This window comes from Falco peregrinus, chromosome 2, assembly GCF_023634155.1.
Source record: "Falco peregrinus isolate bFalPer1 chromosome 2, bFalPer1.pri, whole genome shotgun sequence".
Lineage (NCBI taxonomy): Eukaryota > Metazoa > Chordata > Aves > Falconiformes > Falconidae > Falco > Falco peregrinus.
The window spans coordinates 104235336-104252634 of record NC_073722.1 but is presented as its reverse complement, the minus strand read 5'-3'; the positions used below and the strand labels follow the sequence as shown (position 1 = coordinate 104252634).

The window sequence follows — 17299 nt, the reverse complement described above, 5'->3', positions numbered from 1 at the left end:
TTCACAACTGAAAGTCCCTGGAGTAAAGCGCCTTGAACAAATCCAAGCAGGGCAGTGTCTTATGCAGAAAGAGCAGGATTGTGCTTGTACACACCTGGAAATTATCCCATCCAGAGCAAGCTGGGTGTTTAGGTGTTCTCATTGTTTGGAAATTTGTTGTTGGGAAAATATTAACAACCTCACAGCACATAGTTCTTTGCTGTGTTTAAGTGGATTGCCCGTCCCTTGAGGCAGAGGCTGTCTGGGTTTGCCTTCCACAGAGCCAAACACATTGTCAGCACTCAATTAGACGGGTATGTATGGTTTCATGCTGACCCAGAGCTCAAAGCCACTTTTTTTCTCTGGCTGAGCTGAGCATCCCTGCATAGAGAGAGAGCGAGAGCTATTTTTACCTGAACCTGAAGCTTTCTAGCATTGTTCCGGATAGGAAAAAAATAAACCCTCTATGCTTGAAGTCAAAACCAAAAGAAGGGATCTTTTCTTGGAGGTGCCTGTGATCCTCTTAGCCTTCTAGTAACTGAGGAAAAGCAGGCTCTGCGTGTGCACCTCTGTCAGTGCCTCTCTTCCCTCTCAGTTATACTACACCGGTATGTAGCTGGCAGGAGAAGCCCCTCTGAGATACAAAGGGCTGATCAGTCCATGTAAGAAAAGAGCAAGTGAGACGGAGGCACCGGTGCCTTTGCAATCAAGGGGTGGATAGCTGATGGGTCAGAGCCATTTTAGTTGTCATCTCAAGCTGGTAAAGTTTTGTTTGGAGAAGAAAAAATAAGAGCAGTGAAGTCTAGTTCCAGTAGTCAGGAGCTTTTTGTGACTGTTGAAGTACAGTTTCTCCCTCTCCCCTCGCCTCCTTTGCTAGCACTGTCTGGGGGTTTACTTTTCCACTGGGTACACGGACAGCTCTTCAGAGGGGAAACTGTGGGCTGAGTAACAGCTCCCTGGCCATAATCCCCGAAAGATGACTGGAGATACGGTACATGAAGTAGGCAACAGAGGCTGAGGAGGATGCTGTCCTTCTCTGGTGAGAGTTTGGGTGGGAGGTGTAAGATTTTTATACTTTATTTTATGCTGCACATTTTTGTAATTCCAGCCGTGCACAGAAAAAGCTGGGCAGTGCTGGCTGCGAAGGTGCTTGTGCACCTGTACAAGGGTGGGACAGGCATTCAGAAGCAGAAATAGACACCAAGCCGTCCTGTTTGGGCAATTACACTCTTCCTGTATTCTCACCGCAGTTGGCATTTCAGCGGCTAAGCCACAAAGGAGGTATAAAGACAAATAGGATCTCCTTTTGAAAATACCTGTACTTAAAAGAACCTCCCTCCTGGGATGGCATTCGTTATGTGTCTGTTTATTCATCCTTTGCTCACATGATAATTTGCTCCTGCAGAAATGTATCCCAGCTCCACCCAATGCTGGGACTGAGCCACTTCTGCCGGCACTGTTGGAGATCATTTACCAAGAGGAATTAGCTCTATGGCATACATAATGGTGACTGACGTTGCTATACCTGCGCACAGCTGCTCTGAATGCAATCACTACCTTTTCAGTAGCTCATCCTAAATCCCAGTGGATTTCTGACTCTGCCCTGGCTTGCACTGTACAGCTCTTCAAGACCTGGTAATATTCTGAAATGGCTTTAAGTGTAAATGGGAAAAGGAGCTGTTGATTGGGAAGAGGCAAATGAAATATCAGCCTCTGTCACCGCGCTCTCCTGATAGAAAAGATTTGTGGCAGTGGGTTGAGCCGAAGCAGCAGCTGCTGTGGTGCCATTTCAGTATTAATAGGGGAGTAGGTGAGTGCAAGGAGCAGAAAATGCTGTGGAAGAAGGGAGAGGAGCCAGGCAGGAAGATAGAGGCATGGGTGCCAGGCTCCATCACTGGAAGGCACCCCTCTGCCTTATGCTGAGGCTGTGTTTACAAATTATTCACGTTTCTGCTGCCCCTCTCTCCAACTGAATGTGTTGGCAGTTTTCTGTCGCCTGGGTAAGATCTGCCCTTTGTGGTGTTTAGCTGTCACAGAACCTCAACTCCTGATCTAGAGTAACTGAGGTTTCCACCTCACCTGGTAATGTCCCCTAGATTCATTCAAGTCTATTCTGCCAACCCAGCCTCTCGTTCAGGAGTCTTGTCTGTCATTTGCAGGAGTAATTGCAAAAATTGATTCACGCGAAATGCCTGTAACAGGCAGATCCTTTTGACAGACCACACAGCCATCATATTCTGCATTTATTTCAATCAATCAGTGCTCTGATGCATATTTGGGTCATAAATACTCTGACATAAATTGCATTTATTATTATGACAGCTGTGTTCCATTAGCTATTATTTATTAGGTTCTGTTGTCCTTCCATTTTACACCTTGTGGAACTGTCAAGTCAGCTGCTTACCTGTGACAAAGCTCAAAGCTTAGTTCAGAATCTTCCAAAAATAAATTCACTGAAGGGATTTGAGTAACAGCAGGATGTGTGTTCTTGGAAAGGCATTGGATGATCTTGTTTTCAGTTTGTTTTATTCCAAAGAGGAGGTTTGTGCTTTTTGCCTGCTTTTGCCCAAATTCCAGAATTAGACATTGCATTTGTGATCCAGAGGTCATGGAAGCTAATAATCTTACTGATTAATGTGAATTTTGGATCACACCCCCTTGTCTCAAAGTTTAATTAATCAGGTTTTTCAATATTTGAAATGGTGGGATGCTGACTTGGCTATATCTAATTTTCCCTTGGGAGCATTTTTAGCTTCATGTCTTTTTACATTGTAAAAATAGCAGAATATCTGATTTGGAGATGAATGAATTTCAGTGTCCTTCCAAGGGTAAGGTCAAATTGCAATGGGCACACTGCTCTGTACAAGTCAGAGTCATTTTCTGTTTCTCATTCCCAATAAACAGTCACACATCCTTCATGCCAGGCTGCTGCACCGGCTTTGCAAGGTGCCAAGCACTTTGGTGTTAATTCAGGAAAGCACTTAATCATGGAATTGATGACTCCAAAGTGCTTAATATAAGCATGTGCTTAAGTGCCTTGTTGGACCGGGGCCAGTGCAGATGTACCTTGTAGAGCAGAGATTTGTAAGCCCCTTCTGCTTTACTAGAGCCAAGTTCCTTGGAGATCGAGGCTTTCAGGGCTGTGCAGCTCGGGGAGCTGGACTGTGCTGCAGGGGTGGGCGAGATGACAAAATGCCCCTGCGTGGGAGAGAGAGCATTCACCCAGGCAGGCTGTGTCCTGCCACTGAGCAGGGAGCCAGGGTCGGCAGAGCATGGCGCCCTGGGCTATGCCAAGCATTGCGTGCACCAGCTGAGCAGGAGGTGGGAGCCTGCGTGGTGCTGGAGCCGTGCACCAATCCTGTCTGGCAAAGCTGGCGCTCTGCACTGGGAGCGTGCGTGCCACAGGGATGGGGCAGCAGCACTGCCTGGCCTTCCTAAAACGTAGCAGCCCCCCCGACCTCCATGGGGGCTGGTTTCCTGGGGATGGAGTGCTAAGCTGCGTTTCAGACTACTTGTGTGGGGTTTCTGTAAAGCACAGGAGACGAAAGCACGGTGTAAGTGCTCGTAGGTTTATTCAACAGGTTTTGTTTGCACAAGGATTTGGGGATAGATGCAGGAACCGAGCATCCCGTCTACCCATAGGGTTTATGTGCTAGCTTAACAGCAACCTTGTTCATAGCGTTACTATTGAAATACGTGTGATCCAGGGCTGCGTGTGCCTCTTCACATGTCTTAACATTTCTGTAGTATCTCCATTTATTTTACTCTAAATGTAAAAAGAGTAAATCTGTAATTTTGATCAAATACCACAGTGCAAAACTGATATATGCACAATCATGTCTCACAAAATATAGATGCAAATGGATATGTATTATTTATAAAGCAGCTTTGACATCGTAATATGCTAAAAAAAAAAAAGAGACATTTAGATCATTTCATAATTCAGCATGCGGCATGTTTTTGAGCTATCGTATATCATTATCCATGAAAAATTCATCATTTGAGTCTTAACCACTATAATTTTATGCACACATTCCAACCAAAAGGGTGTGTGTCCTTTGCTCTTGCCTCTTTTTTTCCTATTCTATCCCACCCACCCCCTTTTATACAATTAAAAGTAGATTGGCTGGGCCTAGACAATACCAAAAGCCCACCCTGCCTTCCAAGAACTACCCAGTAATTAATGAGAGACGTAACTCTGCAACTTAAGAGGGATCTCCAGGTATTCTAGTGTCCCCCCCAAATACTTCTGGGTTTGCTGAACCTGAGACAGTCAGTGAAAGTCGAAAAGTTTATACTACATAGCAGTAAAATTGATGTTGCTTTCATGCAGATCTCTAATGTGGACAGACAAAAACCAGGTATAAATCAGCTCAAAACATGGCTATTTCTGCCAAGTTCCAAGTGAATCGTGAATATGGTGTGATTGCCTCATTTCAGGTGTCCTCAGTGGTGTCACTGGCCAAACTGGAGCTAGACTGGAGGAGTGAACTCTGAAGTCGAGGAGATTTTGCAGAGGTTATTTTATCATGAGCCTCATTCCTACGTGACAGAAGGTCTTGGGTTAATGCTTTGGGAGATTTTTTGGGGGAAGCAAACAGGAAAGGTGAACTTGTAGGCTTTCAGATGAGGACATCCCTGGCCTGTTAGAGCTTTGTAGGTTATATTTCTTTCTTTTAGTGAAACTGCTACTCCGTGGTGGATTTAAATACAAGTTCGGTGCTGGTGAAAGGACATAGTGAGGAGACAGGAGTTTTCTAAGGACAGAGGTGGTGCCAGTAGGATGATAGTAGTGTTTACTGTTTTTCCTCACTGTTGCGTGGTTGCCTTAAAATACTGCTAGGAAGGATGAAAGAAATTCAGCCTCTGTGGCCCGTTTCTCCGTGGTCTCTGCTGCAAGAGCCAACAAGGAGCCCTTGGCTTGTTTCTGTTCATGTGCAACTCCTTCTAACCACCACTTCACCTTCTCGGTGCCATTTAGACAGAAGCTCTGAATTTATTCTGTCCTGGTTTTGCCCATCCCTGGATTCTGAGCTCACAGTGGACTGTGAGGGGCTGGTGCTTTCAAATGTAATATCAGTTCCCTCGCCTGAAGTTTCTCTGGGAATGAAAAACCCACTTGATTAAGGAAACCCTGACTTCTGAAAGCCTATCAGACTGCACAACTTTCTAAGTCAGGGCTGCAGAATGTCTAATTAAATGGAACTGTTCTCTAGAGGATTTGTCTTGCAGAAAATTAGTTTTCGTGTTCTTGGTCTGATGTTTATTAAATATTTCTTTCCTTTTTCTCTCTTTTTCAGTTTTCATCTGTAGTTTCATGGTTGCAGCGCCTATCTTTGGTTACCTTGGTGACCGTTTCAACAGAAAGATCATTCTCAGCTGTGGGATCTTCTTTTGGTCAGCTGTCACTTTTTCAAGTTCCTTCATCACTGAGCAGGTAAGATCTTTGCAAAGGCACTTTGCAGGGTGTTCTGAAAAGATGGACAATGTGTTCCTAAACAACTTTCCATCACAGTGTGCTGAAGGTCTCCCTTTCATGTGTATTGTACATATAGCATATCTGACCTTTTGTGGGTGAATTGTGATATGTATAACTGTGTTTCCTTGACTCTGAGAGCTGTTAGTCTTTGATCATGCATATTCATAAAAAATAACAAGTGAAACATATCTAAGCAAGAGTTTCTGTTGACATAAGGGAGGAGTTTTGAGGGAGATCCTAAAGAAAGGCTTTAAAAAAGACTTGGGAGAAAAAATTCCATTGCTATATAGTAGTTCTCTTGTCTTCTGATATGTAACAAAGGCCACTGGAGTTTGTTGGGAAGTCTGCTCGTGGCATGTGGAATGACAAAATGCATCCAGCAGTGATTTTATGCATGTGCTTTGTTTCCTATCCAACAAAGGCAGTGAAGGTGGATGACAGCATGGAGATTGGACGTAGTTTCAGCTCCTTTAACGCTAGTTGATGGATTTGTCTGGGGACCTGATGATGGAGTTATCAGGCTTGCTGTCAAGCCATGCACAGCATCCCTCACCTGCTTTCAGGACAGACACAGTACCCCATTTTGAGGACTCCTCATTGCATTAATTTTCTTGCCTGTCAGAGGCACTTGGAGGAAACAATGATCTGGCAGTTTCTGGGGAAAAATATCCTCTTGCTTACATCATATTATAGAGGATGTTTAATTGCTGCAGGTGGCAACATTCCTGGAGAGACAAGTCACAGCTCCTGGCATCATCAGACTGATTTCCCCAAGGGAGGCAGGGGCATTCCTCATCCTTTCTGTCCAGCTGCGTTCCAGAGATTGCAGCATTGTGGTCACACCTAAAGAATGACAACCAGGGACTAAACCTCTCCACCCTGCTCCCTCCTGCTCACTCACATGCTCGGCAGTTTCTAATACAAGAGAATTTCCACCTAAAGCGGGCAGTGGAAGTCACATGTCTGTCTGGCTTTCATGTTGGATTGATTGTTGCTGCATTTCTAAAGAAAAATGCATATGGCCAAATGTAGAAGCCTTTAACTCAGTAAATTGTTCTGGTTCCTTTCCAGAGAAGTAACATCTCCCATCTAAAGCCAAGAGGCTTTTTTCTTTTCTTTCTTTTCACGTCCTCATAACATTCTGCAAAAGCAGCTGTGATCAGAGCCCAGAGAGGGAAGCATTTTATAAAGGAGGGTTACCTACTTATAAACACTTCTTATGTTACGAACAGACATTTATGCTCAGGTTCTCATTGATCTCTCTGCCCTGTAGTTGCAAGTAGTGGAACAGTGGAACTGGACTGATGTTATCTCTGTTTTCAGAATTGATTTTCAGTTTAAGGATTTTTGACTTACTAGCTGAAGTAGTTCAGGGATTCATATATATGGTCATCAGTATAGAGAAGCTCAGAGTGGAAGTGGCATGTTGTTAGACAAAGAAAGAGAGAATTATGTTTATAAAGCTGGATTATGATTGGAATTCAAACCCCAATGTTTTGCAAGTCACCAGAGAGACAAGATCAAAATAGCTAGACCTGTGTTAATTTCCCCTGGATTGCATCAATGCTAACTCTGGACCCAAACTACAACCTTGGACAAAAACCACACCAATTCTGAGAAAAATCCCTCTGTCCTGACTTTACTGCCATCCTTGACTCTACCAGGAGACTTCTCTATTAAACCAGAGGTCTCATGCCCAGCTTTTGTTACCAGCTCCAGGAGATCATGGAAAAATTTGCAGCTGCTGCATGGATGTGCTCTACCCAGTGGCTGCAGCAGGTCGTAAGAATAATCCCAGCTTCACCTAGTTATCCCTACTGCTTTGGCATCCTTTTTGGAGGCCTGATCTCTAATTGGGAAGGCATGCCACACTGAACAAGGTGAATTCCTGAAGTGCTAATGAGAAAAAGGGTCAGATAAGAGCTGATGCAGCTTTTTTCTTTATGTAGTGACTAACTAGGCATTTTTCCTGATCTTTGTCTTCTAGGATTCATTTGAGGAGCAAAACACTGGCTCTTCTCTCAACATTTTTTCTTTCTTTCTTACAAGACAGTAAATGTGTTTGTCAGGGAGGAGGGCTAGGAGCTAAAATATGAAAAACTCTTTGCTGGCACAAATAAAAGCAGTAGTAAGACTACTGCTGTAAGTAGATAGGTACTGACATCCAAGTCAACATGAAAACACAGGGTTAGAAGGAGCAAGCTGGCACAGGCTTAGCCCTCTGAAAAACTGTACAGAGAACTTCATGTGGTGACAGCAAAAATACTGAACTAGGCGAGAGACAATAGCCATTCAGTAGAAACAGCAAACTGTGCCTCTAGGGATTGCCTTTCTTCAAATTTTGACAGTGCCTAGTGCCTCACACATGCTATGACTGTGTAATTAAATCGACTACACATCTGCATAGTTCAAATTTGGACTGTAAATGCAAAGAGAAGCTTAACAAAGGCAGAAAGCAGCTACAGAGCTGGTGGACTCAAGGCACTCAATTTCTAAAGATTTTTGGCAGTGTGATGGTAGTATTTATTCCTGGCTAAAACTGGGACACTTAAAGGAAAACAATCAAAATGCTATCATTCAAATGAATATCTAGATCATTTGTAATTTATTGTGCAAACAAGTATACAGAAAAGGACATACTAATCCTTATCTGTCCTACTGTTAAGTTGTTCAATAAAGAAATACCCATGTGGCAAGAAAAGAACATGGAGTGAGACGCTACCTCAGAGAGATGGGGTTTGATCTGGAAAAAAGGATTGGAGCACAATGAAACAGTTCATCTAAGATCTTTATCTAAATGCTATTTCATGCTGTTTGGGTTAAAAAGATACTGACTGAAAAGTGGCAGATAAAACAGGGATTTGCATGTATACACCATGCGGACATGTAGTTGCTAGAGGGCTCTGCATTAAGGTTTGTAACCACTTACGAAAATACACTTATTTATTACCAAATATCTTTGGGCTTTTAACATGGAATAATGATCATCAAATAAATGTAGAATGAATCTTTCATCTGCTAGTAGCTAGTAAATAGCTAAATAATAGGTTCTCACAAGGAAAAAAGAAAGTCAGACCAAAATTTAAGGATAGTTCCAGAGTGTATAGGAGGTGATAGTTACATAAAACAACAATGTATGAATTCCATGCATAGCAAAATAGAAACAGGGCAATCAGATACTTAAATATTAGGTTATTGTTCGTGAGGTCTTAAATTACATTTAAAACAAATCAAAATAAGAAACCCAAGTAACTACCATATCAGAGACTAATTCCATAAATACACTTGGTTTCATGGTTAAAAATAACTAATGATAAATTTAGCTGAAGAAAATAATCAGAAGTAACAAGACTGAGATAATATTGAAAAGGTTACTTTTTATTCTGTCAAATAATGTGAATTGATAATTTATGTTACTGCACATTTTCTCTATAGAAAAATAAGAAATGAGTCCTCCACTTTGTCTCTGATGCTTGGACATTTCTGCTCTATAACACTGTTCGGCACTTACTAAAATAAAAGTTGCTTTAAAAACTCCTTAACAAACTTGTTCATTAATCTAAAATTAGTTAAAATTGGTACACGTTTAGACATATCTCTAGATTAACTCTGTTTATAGAAACTCTGATAAAGTGTGTATATATCTTAATTTGTATTTTGTAAGTACAGACACCTGCTTAGAAATTACCTCACTTTATGCATGCCTTTTAATCAGTCCTGCATCTGCGGGTACACAAATTTTTGGTATACTTTCACCTGTAAAACCCTTCCTTGTGTGGTTTTTGGCTTTTGGCAAGCACTGGAGAAAACATTTGCTGGTTGTTGGTTCATATGCCATAATAAATCAGCAAAAAAAAAGTGAGCTGCTCAGTATAGAGTCATAGCACAAAGAAATGTATGCAATCTCCATGCAGGTCCTTTACCACGATGCATTTCCATCCACAAAAGCCGAATATGTGTCTGTCTTCCTCTGTGTCAGTATAAAGTCTGATTTAATAAGTGACCAGTTTTTTTCTCTAGATAGCATTTTGATGAGCGTAAGGCCTGATTGTCTGTGTTGCAGCTGATCATCTTGAGCCAGTTTATATCCCAGGATGTCATTGGAAAGAGTCTGTAATCCCAGTTGCACCATTTATCTCTTTCTGAACAGTTTTACGTGAAGCAACTTGTTTATCAGGAGCCATCAGGCCACGGGCTGGGAGTTTGCTTCTGGCTGCTTGGATATCCACATCTATTAGTCATAATAATAGCTCTTACAGCTGACTGCTTTGGCCAGAAATTTGTCTTAGATGAAACCCTGCTTTGGTGCTAGCTTTCTTACCCCTCTTAGCTCAACTTCTGAGAGATCAGGACTCCTCTCCCTCGTGGACAGACACACTTCTTGCTTTAAAATACTTCCCACCTCCAAGCTCTTTTAAGCAAGAAAGAGCTTGGAGATGGAAAGTTGTAGACTGTTCTCCAGTCTTGTGAAATACTGCTATTTCCCATATAAATATCTCGAATAAAGCATATTTCTGTGTAAAATGGATGCTGTTTTACAGATGAGCAAAGTATTCTGCAAAGTAGTTAGGCTCCGCTGGGCTGGGAGACCAAGTGTACCTAATAATCAGCCAGACCAGGCTGTGGTAATGTGGGTTTACTGGGAGACATGAGAGCTGCAGATGGTATAAAGTTTGGAAATGGAAAAGCAAAGACTTAACAATGTAAACCAGGAATGTGCTTTTGAATCCTCCAGTTCTTGATAAATATTTCTGTTTAAATGTTGATATAGCTAATATGGTAAAACATTTTCCCTGCCACAGCATGTTAATCTGGATAGGTGTTTCTACTAGTGGTTTGGGTTTTTTTAATTATTTTTATCTCTGAAAGAGGAAGAAAATAGTCCACTGTGGAATTCTAGTTAGCCTGCAGCGCTTGCTGAAGTCCTGTCTTTCAGACTTGCCAGATGTGTATTTATTTCCAAAGCTTGTCTTTCAAGGAGTGCTAAAAGAGAAGTAACGAATTATGTGCAGTATGAAACAAATGGTTAGCTGGGTTAATTTTAAAAAATGTAAACATAAACCCAACCCCATCCCCCTACACATGATGATTCGCTCCAAGGGGAAAAAAAAAATAAAAAGCGCCTTTAGCCTTATGTGCTGTGGCAGAAGTTGTACTATAAAACATACAGCTTCTGTTCCTTTGCTTCCACTGTGTAAGATAAATCCACAGTTTGAAAAACAGAAGCAAACAAACTAAAAGCCCCAAGCTGTTGCTTTGTATGTAAGAAGGGTACGTGTGTGTTATCTTTGAAGTCACCATGAATTACTGGAATGTTTATATCCCACTGTTCCATCCTATTATTCTTGAGCAGAAGTCTCTTTTAGAAAGAAGGCAAAAGAGATTCTCCCAGCAACGTTGTGAAGTCTGCGGCACACGCATTCAATCCCTTCCCTCATGGGCGATTCCTGACAGTTTGTGTGGCCATTGCAGAAATTGGTGCTGGAACTAACAGGGGGAGTTCATGGACAAAGGCTGATTTTTGGCTCTGATGTGTTTTGCCAGCCTTTAATGTGGTGCTGGAACCCTACAGATGAGCATATGCTGCTGACATTTGGATTTCTGCATGCTTGCCCTTTTGCTAGGCTGCTCAGGAAAAATATAGTCCGCTGCATACTCTCTTATCACAGATGAAGAGATTAGGGTGGGTAATATATTACAGTAGTGTTGCTGTTCTATCTGCTAGTGGTGTCAACAGTCAAATTACTAAGTGCTGCTCTTATGGCTGTACATGTAATGCTGGTGTAGTGCCCTGCTGCACCACCTGGTAGCTGTAACCTACTCCTGCTTTGCCTCTGCTCTGTTAAGATGAGACATAGCAATTTATATATTCTTCTATATGTTCTATATATTCTTCCCCCACTGCCCTCTGCTATCAGGGCTCCCTCACCACCACAGGAGAGCTGTTGTGCTAGGGGCCGAGGATCAGTAGGTACCGGGTGAAGGAGGGTGCTGTGCTGGACTTAGGTGGCTCTGAAGACCCAGAAGAGAGGGAAAGGCTAAGGGTTCTCATCTCCACTTTACACTGCACAATGAAATTCTTTGTGGACTGATTCTGCCTCACTTTCCCTCTCCCATATGTCTTAAAGCATTTTTTTGCATTGCTTTGAAGAAAGGTAATTCCCACAGCTTTAGAGCTGCTTCCCCTCTAAGCCACATGCTGTGCAAAAGGCTTACCTGCACTGCAATATGCAGGTGATGGCACTGCCCGTCAGGAGAAGAAATGAACCTGCCTCAGGTCTGGTTATATGTACCTACACCTGTGTCGCTGCTGGAGATGGGGATGAGACCTCCAAAGCTGCAGCTCTTGGGAGGTAGGAATTGTCAGGTTCCTGCAGCAGTTCTGCTGTGAGAAACTGTGTTTTCAGGGCTACTTGACTCTCCACCTCTAGCTAGGACTAGATCAAGATGTAAAGATGTAACAAAATCCATGCTTCCTGGACAAGGAAGTATGAGAGATCCATGCTTCCTGGACAAGGCAGTATGAGAGTTTCTATGGGAACTGAGAGGCACCATTTCTTTAACCTCTGCCCCCACCCCCCCCCCCCGAAGGCTCCTACTGCTCCTTCCCAGTGCTATTCACAGCACTCTTAAAAGTTCTACTGTTTTGCATGTTTTTTTAATACGGATTACATGAGGTGTAGGAAAAAAATACAGTATTGCTTTTTCCTTCAATAATGAAGCATTGCCTAAGCTGGTCTTAAGAGATTCCGGGTATCTGTCAAGTCTGCTAACATCTTCAGCACTGCTGATATCAAATACTGTATGGGAAACTGTTCTCATGTAAGAGCAACATCTTCTCTTGCACAGACCCGTGTAATGATTTGAACTCTTGAATCTGGGGTCCTCATTGTTCCCTCAGATTTTGCTGACCTAGGACAGAAGAGGTGGGAAAAAAATTTATGTAGATGAAATAGTTGCAGCTTTCTGCAATGGAGTACAGGATTACTGTCATGTGTTTGTCTCCTAGCTGCTTTATATTCCTACCTTGTCCCCTTCTACTTGTCCCTGTTAAAAGGAACCTATAAATGAAAAACAGGTTAGGGTGTTCTCAGAGCATCAACCCCACAAAAGCCAATCTATGAGGAGGCTTTTCCTAGGTGTTAGAAAATGAAGTGGTGTATTTTCTGCTCTGAGTGTTGTTTTTTTACCCTCTGGTATCTGCATCTATATACCTGTAAAGCATTTGGGAAGGGTTATTGAAAACACAGCTGGGGATGGCTACCAGGAGAGACACAGAGCATAGTTCCAAAGCTTACTCAGAAAGCTTAATCATGTGATAAGAAAAATGAACTGCAAGAAACTATCATAAGGAATAGCTCTACCATACATTGTATTTCTTGTCTGCAGTGTGTTTGGAGCAGGATCAGTTCTGCTTTCCCCTCTGGGACCCGAGAGCTGTCAAGGTAACACCCCCAAGTCCCATCTTCCCCCAGGTAGGGTCTGTCTGGCACCACATCCCAAACTTCTCCAGTCGTCCCAGTCATGTGCTGTTCTGATCCTAAGTGTGCCTCCTGCCCACTGCTTCCTGCTTTTGGGTCATTCATTGCTCTGAAAGCATGCAATATCTGAATCAGACACTGTGGATGCTGAAAGAAGAAGAGGTGTTTCTGTTGCTGAGTGTCATAACTCACCTGGACTGACACGTGCTGCTGCAGAGGCTTCTATTGCTAGTTCATTAAAATGAAAGCAGCAATTTGCACCGAAATGTCAGGACTGTTCCTCAGAGCTCAGGCTGTTTCTAGAGCAGGTGGACAGAGGTTTGTGCTGGGAGAGTATAAAGAAATAGGCTTGAGGCTTAATGCTCATTTGCAGTGGGTCTCAGTGAGGGCTCCCTCTAATTGCCTACCCATTTTCTGGACAACCGTTAGTTATCTAGGTTACTGGAAGATGTTGAAATCGTTATCATAGGGTCTGTGACTGTGGTTCTGATTCAGCTCGTCCTTTGGGAGTCTGTGGGAAACTTTAGTGTGCCTTTGTGTGAACTGAGTCACACCCTACACCTTTTTAAACCAATACGCTTACATTTGATGCTGTTTCATCAGATCATGAAAATGCCTAGAGAAAACAGCTGGGGACCGTAGTGCCAGCGTGAAAGATCTTTACAGGCCAAAGACCTTTACAGTTTTGTCTCATTTTTATGCAGAAACTGGAATTTATAGTCTCTAGGTTGAAGCATAGGAAAGTTCAGCCACTATGTCAGTTAATGGATGGTTTGGAAGCAACACCTGCCTGTAACTATCATCCTGCCTGTCCTGCTTTTATTGTGCCCGAGTAGGAAATCTCACCTGGGTCACTTATTTGCTGAGGAGTCAGAGGGAAGAAGGCATATTTATTTCATTGCCAGGCTGTGTGTGTCTTGGAAGCGTTCCTTCTTCTTGTGTTGTCTATTAAAGTGTATATTCTGCTTGTCATACTGCAGCAGAGGCCTAACCCCAGAGCATGCTGATGGAACACAAAAAGGACGTCTTATTGCTTCAACTCTGTCTTACTGGAAGACCCTATAAGGCTTCAGCATTATGCTTTGTAAATAATTATTACAGCATCTTAAGCTCATCCTCATTCAAAACATCCGAGGAATGGAAGAAAGGGAAAATGCTTCTTAAATAGAATGGAATTGAATTGGCTGGGGTGGAGGGAGGAAATAAATTAAAAAAAGAAAGTAAGTAGTGCTGCTTGTAAGTTTCCAAGCAAATGTTAAAATATCGAGTAAGGAATTCCAAAATTTCCTATCAGTTTAACGTGATCCTTGCAGCAGTAGTTGTGATCTGAGGAACACAAGCCATTCCTGATGCGGTGCTCCACTGCTGCATAGTTGCTTCAGTAGTGGGAAAGCCTGCCTTGGTCAAACAAGTGCAGAAGGCAAAGCAAGTTCCTTTGGAAATAAGCTTCCTAGGTAACTATGTATTGAGGGTATCGAGGAGATGCCAAGTTGGTGGTGTGCTTTGCTGGGATGTTCAGATATGGGTCTGGAGAAGCATTACCGTTTGTTTAAGGCTGTAAGCCGACATGGATGTAAATAAGGCAGCTTATGGCTTGTGTTCTTGAGGCTGACTTGAAAAGAAGCATGATGCTTCAGGAGGGTTTGGTTAATGATGCCTCACAAAGAAAACAGTGCATTCAACCCAGTTTTAGGCTCATTACGAAGCCTGGCAACAACTTTGTATTAGCAGGGCCTTGGTGGTTCTTGAAGGTTGTGCATATCATCCTGAAAAACAGGGTGCAAGGGAGAGGGAGTGTTGTTCAGCCTCTGGCTTGCGTTCAGATGCAAAAGTATGGATTTGAGCCTTTCTTTACTTGAGCTCTTGGTTGCCTACAGCTACAAAAGCTTCAGTCATACTAGAGGCAGTGTAAGCGCTTCTTCAATGGCACACATAATGTGGCCACCCGGGTCATGCACAAAGGCTGAAAAAAGGACCATTGTGTTCTGAGAAACGTGCAAATAGTGTGAAGATGGGAAATACATTATTGTACCAGGTGCTACATTAGTCTTTTGGAGTATAGACGTTTCTTTTAAATTCATAAAGTTCACATGCTACACAAAACACTGCATTTGCAATTCAGATAACATTGAATTAGAGTACTAATCTCAAAGCCATGTAGTAGATTTTGAGCTGGAAATCCCTGGGAATGGTGCTGATCATCATGTCTGAAAACATGATTGACCAAGTCTTGTGAGGGGATAGTGACAAAACATGCAAATGCATTTAATATAGTTAAAAAGGATTGTCATTTTGTCAAATAGGCTGGATTTAGAGAATGAAATGAAGCTACAGCATGACAAAACCTTGCCAATTAATAATGCTTCAACAACGGCTATTCAAAGATCATGAGTAGGGAGAAGCTGCTAGGTAGAAGGAATTGGTAGATGCACCAGTTTCTCTCTGGAAATGTGATGCTAAAAAATGAGACATCTCTCAGATGTAAGCCAAACTTACTGCAAATTCAGCATTCCTCACAGCACTTGGATGCTTCTGGATCTTGATTGAGTCAGTGAGCCAGAGAAGTGTGAAACATGAATGCAGAAAGAAAAAAATTCAGAGTTTTGAATCTTTTGGATGGTTTTTCAGCAAAGTTGCCTAAAAGGTCTGACCTCCCGGTGTACTTAAAATTTTAGCACATGCAAAATAAAACATGCCAAGAATCAGTAGAACCGACAGCACAGGGAAAGTTCCTGAGACTACAAATTTGTTCATGGTCACTTCATTTAAACCTCTTCATGGACTCTCCAAACTTGTTCTACCCTTGAAAATGCATATACTTAGGGCAAAACATTCACACCAGAATGTCTCAGTCAGTGGGGTGATGCTTCTTTCAAAGGGTGCTGAGAAATCATCGTTTCTGCAGTTTCAGGGATAGGAACGTGGGGTTGTGCTCTCCAAGAAGCAGAAACATCTGCTGGATTTGACTGAATTTTGGTTTAAGAGCTGATCCAAACCAAGGAGTGTTTGAGCCAAGACAGCCCATAGGGTAAATGCGGTTAGATCTCACGTGTTTCTATAGATATCAGTGAAGGTGGAGGTGTTAGTGTTACCTGTAACCAAATAATAATAGTGTTACCTGTAACCATTTGTTCTGAAAAGTCTGGTGTCTGTTTATCTCTGGGTTCCTTGGATTCAGTCTTCTCTTGGGACTCATCTGTGGCTGGAACACAGCAGCCTGTTACTGCCTTTGAATATTCTTTAGTATTGTGTACACCAGGCCATATTCCAGCTGTTAGTATTTGAAAAGCTCTTGTGTCAAGCAGCTTGCCTTGTTTCCACAGTTGCAAAAATACATTGTAGTTCTCCCCATCCCTATTTTTGTGATCATGTTATGGTTGTCTTCACACATCTCAGGTAGGGAACGGTGATAGTACCTAATGCCAGAGATATTTGTTGCAAGTGCTGGTAAGCGTGTCCCATCTGACTAATCTGGAACAAAAAGCAGCAGTTTGCTTCTGACCCAGAACTATTAAGGTTCTCAGGGGAAGAGTTTTGGAAGATGCAGTCTGGCCGAACTGCATGTAATGGTTTTCTAACAGGGATAAATGACCACTATTTCAGCCATGTGAGGTGCTGTGGTCTCCTCAGTGTCTTACACTTTCAGCCACAAGGATGAAAAGGAGTGCTTTAACTTGATGTTCTAGCAGGCACTGGTAACATGGGGCTCTTTATGATCCCTGTGATTTATTTGAAAATGTTAGCCTTTTTCTTTAAGGTCTATTTTATAAGTAGTTATGCACAGGGCACTCTGCTGGATGGTGTTCTGGTGAATAAGCAAGCTAATCTGTTACATTCCTTCCAATTACATTCCAGACCCCTGTCATTAATGCAATATTAATGACCAAGAAACTAAATTGAGAAGAACATAAATCCCACCATTTGAGTGTCATGTAATATTTTTACCACAGGCAGGTCAATCACATGAAAAGCCCTTCAATTAGTAAGCTGAATGCTGCTTTGTCTTAACTGAGGCAATTGTCAGGACCTGGTGGTGCTGCTTCATCACCCAGGGACTTGTAATTACGTTACCTAATTGGATGGAGAATAAGAATTGGGTTTACTCTTTTTTTTTTTCTTCTTTTTTTTTTCTTCTTTTTTTCTTGTTTTTGGTTCCAAAAAATGACTGAAAAGTAGTAGAAGAGTCTCTCAGGACTGCCACAGGTTTGAAGCGAGGGCAGTGTTGGGAACTTGGATTCAGATGCTGCAATTTTAATGCTGAAGGGGAATTGCACATTCAAAATTTGCAAGCAGCTAAGAAAATGCTGAATTTTGTACGTGCAAACCACACAGCAGCTCCCTGCTGGCTTTGGGAAGTGCT

The 17299-nt window shown here is 42.3% G+C and overlaps 1 protein-coding gene across 4 annotated transcripts in view; it reads left to right on the top strand.

Moving 5' to 3' along the window:
- Nucleotides 1–17299, top strand: part of LOC101912401 (sphingosine-1-phosphate transporter SPNS2) — a 141593-nt gene that overhangs the window by 59783 nt on the left and 64511 nt on the right. For all 4 annotated transcript variants that reach the window (XM_055797104.1, XM_055797105.1, XM_055797101.1 and 1 more), the window contains exon 3: nt 5280–5416. In XM_055797104.1, the coding sequence (XP_055653079.1) occupies nt 5280–5416 (137 nt within the window). The remainder of the gene's footprint in view (nt 1–5279; nt 5417–17299) is intronic.